The sequence below is a fragment of the Cyprinodon variegatus genome, unplaced genomic scaffold, assembly GCF_000732505.1.
Source record: "Cyprinodon variegatus isolate N-32 unplaced genomic scaffold, C_variegatus-1.0 Scaffold0, whole genome shotgun sequence".
Taxonomy (NCBI): domain Eukaryota; kingdom Metazoa; phylum Chordata; class Actinopteri; order Cyprinodontiformes; family Cyprinodontidae; genus Cyprinodon; species Cyprinodon variegatus.
Window position 1 is genome coordinate 1375520 of NW_015150453.1, and position 4881 is coordinate 1380400.

At 37.3% G+C, this 4881-nt stretch overlaps 1 protein-coding gene across 1 annotated transcript in view; it reads right to left on the reverse strand.

The window, feature by feature from the left end:
* The window catches only part of LOC107101004 (N-acetylglucosamine-1-phosphodiester alpha-N-acetylglucosaminidase-like), a 17928-nt gene extending 15181 nt beyond the window's left edge, over nucleotides 1-2747 (reverse strand). The window contains exon 1 of the mRNA XM_015400126.1: nucleotides 2205-2747. Coding sequence (XP_015255612.1) covers nucleotides 2205-2415 — 211 coding nt within the window. The 5' untranslated portion in view covers nucleotides 2416-2747. The remainder of the gene's footprint in view (nucleotides 1-2204) is intronic.
* Between the last annotated feature and the right edge of the window lie 2134 nt (nucleotides 2748-4881).

The window sequence follows — 4881 nt, forward strand, 5'->3', positions numbered from 1 at the left end:
AAAAGTAACTAGTAACTATAACAAATTACTTTTTTAAAGTAACAGCAACTGCCTATGTCGGTGTAGATACCAGATCTGCTCTGGTCCTGCGCATGCCAGTGGCGTTACGCTACATGATTGGCTGAACGTTGCTATTATGGTTGCCCAGACAACGATAATAACATAGCACAGCGTCTATGTGCTGAGTCAGGAGCATCTGTAGCGTTAGCGTGTCTAATGACTGATGAAGTTTTAACAGATCGATAAAAAACAGAAAAAAAAACACCTGTTTACGGTGAACAAAGTAATTTCAAGTGATATAAAGGGGAGAGCTGGGTAGCGCTCTGGCTAGCTGTGCTCAGTAGCTAACAGGTTAGCTGCTTTTAGCTCGGTCAGTTAGCCACATTATGCTACAATACTTTTAACTTTGTATCAACAACCACCGTTTGTTTTCTAAAAGTAAAATAACTGTTTTATTTGTTTATAATCTCTACAAAAGTCATTTTTGAGATGTTCCATTTGTCCTTCCTGTCCTCAGATCTTAATAAAAGAATAAAAATAAGCTGAGACTTTTTCTTGTCATCTTTTTAAATGGCAGAGCTCAGGCTTTGAACGCAGTACTTTCTTTCAAGACTGACAATGATATTTTTCTATTTACGGCTACTTTAGATCGCCAATGAAATGTAAAATAATAGCAAATATAGATAATAATATGTTGAGACTCCAAAAGAGATTTGATTCTTAAGAAACTGTTGCAATACAGTTTGTCCGAGTGGAGTTGCCACATGGTGACGTCATAAGAAGGGGCGGGGCCCCGAGCAGATCTGTTACCTACACCGGTACTCTGGTTACAGTATGTACTAATCGGCTACTTTACTGTAAAAAAGAAAAGTATTTTTCCACCATCACTAAATTATTGATTAATTGGTTTTCAAGAAGATAAAAAAAAACAAACAAAAAAAACCCATTGGATTTAGAGGCGTTACATGATCTATCCAAATGGAAGGGTACATTTATTTTTTTTAATTGTCCAGCTTTAGTTTATATTCCTAGTTCCAGAATTCTTAAGTGGAATACCTTAAGAACTTCCCTTCTTCCGATTACAGAAGCCTTAGATTTATTTTTATCTTGTTTTTAAACACCCCTCTTTGCATTGTTCTTCCCTTTTTTTATGAATTTATTAACAAGTTACAAAAAAAAGCTGAACAAACAAATTTTTAGAAACTGCTTTTTTTTCCTGGCAGACAGTCTTTCTTTTAGAACGAGGGAAAAAAAAACAGTAACAGCATTTTATTTCTCGAGAGGATTGCAGTTAAGAGAACGTCATCCGTAAAACACAGCTTAAAAGGAATGCAATTTGTACACTTATACTGAAAACGAGAGATTTGAAAATAAATGTTAAAAGATTTCACACAAAAAAAAACCCTGAGAAAACGGCAAAGTTACACTTAAAACCTCAAAACTCTAAATTTCAGGATTGCTTCTTCTTTCAAATTTCTACTTATGAAACTTTCTTCAATATTGGAAGAAAATTGACTTGACTCTGGTTTGGCACTGAAGGTATCGCCATTTACAAAAGGAGGAAAAAAAACAATTCTCTGTAGAAAGAAAAGAGCTTCACTAACCAACAATTTAGTCATCACTGAGCTCAATCTGTGACTTCAGCCTGCAGTGTCCAACACATGTGGATAAGGAGCACAGACACCTCGGTTTGGTCTGTGGGACTTATTTAAGGAGCAAAACAGTGGCTAAATACAGTGCAATGAATCAGCCTTTCTTCACTTTAAATAGAAACAGTATCTGTTATGGGATGATAAAGCTGAGGTTGCTCTGGATCAATGTTGGGAAAACTCTCCTTTACCCCTCTTAAAGGTCTCCTGAACTCATCAGCTGTTTGGAAACCCCATGTGAGCTGTGGGAGACTCCAGACTCCTCTCACTGCAAACCAAACATGACAGTGTTGTGTTTTTGTGGCGCCAATGTGTTTATCTCGGGTCACAGATGACTTTCAGTCCAGTGCAAACACTTGTTGTTTATTTATGGCAGAGCTGGAGCTCATCCAGTCGCTCAGAGAAAGCTGAGGTCAGGGAATCTGATTCTGGACACCGAGGGAGGATTTTCCACAATAATCGATTCATGTGAGGAATCTCTTCTCTCCCATACAGACCTATTTGCACTTAAAGTCTGATAGTTTACTGTTTTCTGAGCAGAGGGTCCGTTTATACCTGTACTCTGTGTTTTGCTGCACTCGGCCACCAAACTCTGATTGATGTAAACCTGGCCGTCCCTCAGCAGCCAAATCACTCCGCTGATGAGCTGAACAAAGGGGTTGGTCTGGTTTAAAACATCTTCCTGTGAGAGGTACCTGCATGCCACAAGACAAAAATAAAAGCTTAATCTCCCAGTTTTTACATTTCTATTAACTTCATCAAACATAAAGAAGCAAAAAACAGAACCTGCAAACTTATTCAACACAAGTCAGTGTTGCATCATGTAAAACTTCCCTGGATTGTTGACCCCAGTTATCAAACCAGCAAGTTAAATAAGCCTCTAAATGGTTTACAGATGACCTGCCAGTGCATGACTGTTTGTTATCATCTGTTAAAGTGTTTTTTTGTTTTTGTTTTCTTCCTAAAGAGAATTCGTTTCTCTATCCACCTGCAATAATCAGAAGATTTTATCTTAAAACCTTCAAAAAACGAGGCTGTGTTTTTAGGAAAGTGTGAAGTTGCAAAGTGGAAATTACTAGAATAAACAAATGGAGTCATCCAGACATGAACTCGTCACCTGATGATTGTTTTTGAGCCTTTGCTGAAGTGGACCAGAGGTTAAACTACGGGCTGCGTGAAAACACACCAACAGGAAGCCACTCAGCAAACGCTCTGATGTACTTCACATAAGCAAATGAGCATGCAGCAGAGGCCGACGTAAGGGGGAATAATATTTAATATGTGTAGAGATGAGCAGAGTGGTTAGAAAGCATCTTGTTTGTCAGAAATTTAGTTCTGGGGAAGCTTGAAAACACAGGAAAAAAAAACACAAATAATACATTTGACAGAATTTACAAATACTGCTTTTCAGCTGAATAAATGTGCAACTCTTACAGAGGAAACATGGGAAAGTATTTTAAACCAGTTCCTAAGCACGGTGGAGGAGCTGTGATGGTGCGGTTCTGGGAAACCTGTAGGGTTTTATGGTATATTGGAGCCTTTGAAATAACAGGACATAAAAAAATCAATTTGCTGGTTGTACCAAATCTGGGGAGAAGCTCAGAGGATGCTGGGATATTTTTAAGCTCTTTGGAAAAGTTTCCAATAAACTCCTTTCAGACATAAACGCAGTGCAGGGCTCGATGTTGACCATCGCCCGATTTCCCGGGGCAAGTAGTTTTTATTGTCGGGAGAGTTCAAATTTCATTGCATTTGCCCATTTGATCGCAAAAAAAAGATTATTTATCTCTCAAAATTACTTTAAAATCACCGGCATTCACTGAAAACGACCCACAAGCATTGCCGGCGCCATTTTTGTTGTTTTGTACACATTCTCGCGTGATTGAAAAAAGCCGGGTGATTTTCCACCAGATGGCGCAATACCAGAGGTGGGGACTCCAGTTTGTGACTCGTACTCGATTCGCACTTAAGTCGAATATTTAATGACTTCAGACTCGACCGAGACTCGCGATTTCCGACTTGTGAATAGGGTTGTCAAAAGTATCGATACTAAAACGTTGTATCCGGATACAATACTCATTTTCAGAAGTATCGATACAGTGCTACCACCAGTGGCACCTAAAATCATTCATCTAAAGTGTAGAATAGAGGAAAATGCACTTTCTGAACACTGTGATTGAATAATTCTGTGCACTTTTCAGTTTTACACTTTTTTTTTTTTTTTTTTGTAACAAGTGCAGCTGCTGAGAGTTATTTTTGTTTCTTAACTGGTTTGGCTAGTGTCATTATGTGTGCAAAGCATAGCCAAGTAAGGAAAACTTTATTTTAATTTTGTAAGTTTTTTTTATCAAGCTTGCTTAATATTGTGCACAGCAAACAACCTCAAAAAATATTGTTCTTGTTGTTTATTGTATTTATTTATTGTATTTTAATTATTAATCAAAATATTTCTATTGAAATTTGGAGTTTTTATCCTTGTGGTATCGAAAATGGCATCGAGTATCGAATATTTTCTTTAGTATCGGTATCGAGTTGAAAAGTTTAGTATCGTGACAACCCTACTTGTGAACAATATTTTATTTTTTAAGTGTTTTTTGTTTTACTAACTTGACCGATCGCCGCTCGCCTTACCCGTACAGCAGAGGTTAAAAAAAAAAAAAAAAAACGGCAAAGGGGCTGTCAAACTGTCACGTAGCACTGACGTCACTGACGCAACGCTACGTGACATGTAAGCATGTATTTTTCACTTACCAGTTCAAGATAATGATAATTCCATAGATATGATGGCGGCCTTTAAGATATACCGTCTCAGTGAAGGAGATAAAAACACAAGGAGAAACAAGCAAGCACGCAAATTATTGAACTTATTTTTTATAAATCATGTGATTAGAATTTATTGTGCGATTAATTTAATATTGCAACAGGCCTACTCTAGACTTGACTTGGACTTGCAAAAAATGACTTGTGAACACGTCTGCGTGATACCAAAACGACAAACAAGCTAGAAAGCGCTATCATATGGCAGTCTTCTGTACAGTGGTCATACATTAAAAAATGTTCATTACATTTTTTTCTCTGAGACATTGCAGAGGTGCATTTAAATTTTATAAAGCTTAACATGTTAAATTGGTGACCTGTTATGTTATTATTATTGTCTTGTTGCTGCATTTATTTTGTCAGGGAAAACTAATCCTGAGTCAGTTAAAAGTCAGGGAATTCTGAAATGATGCAA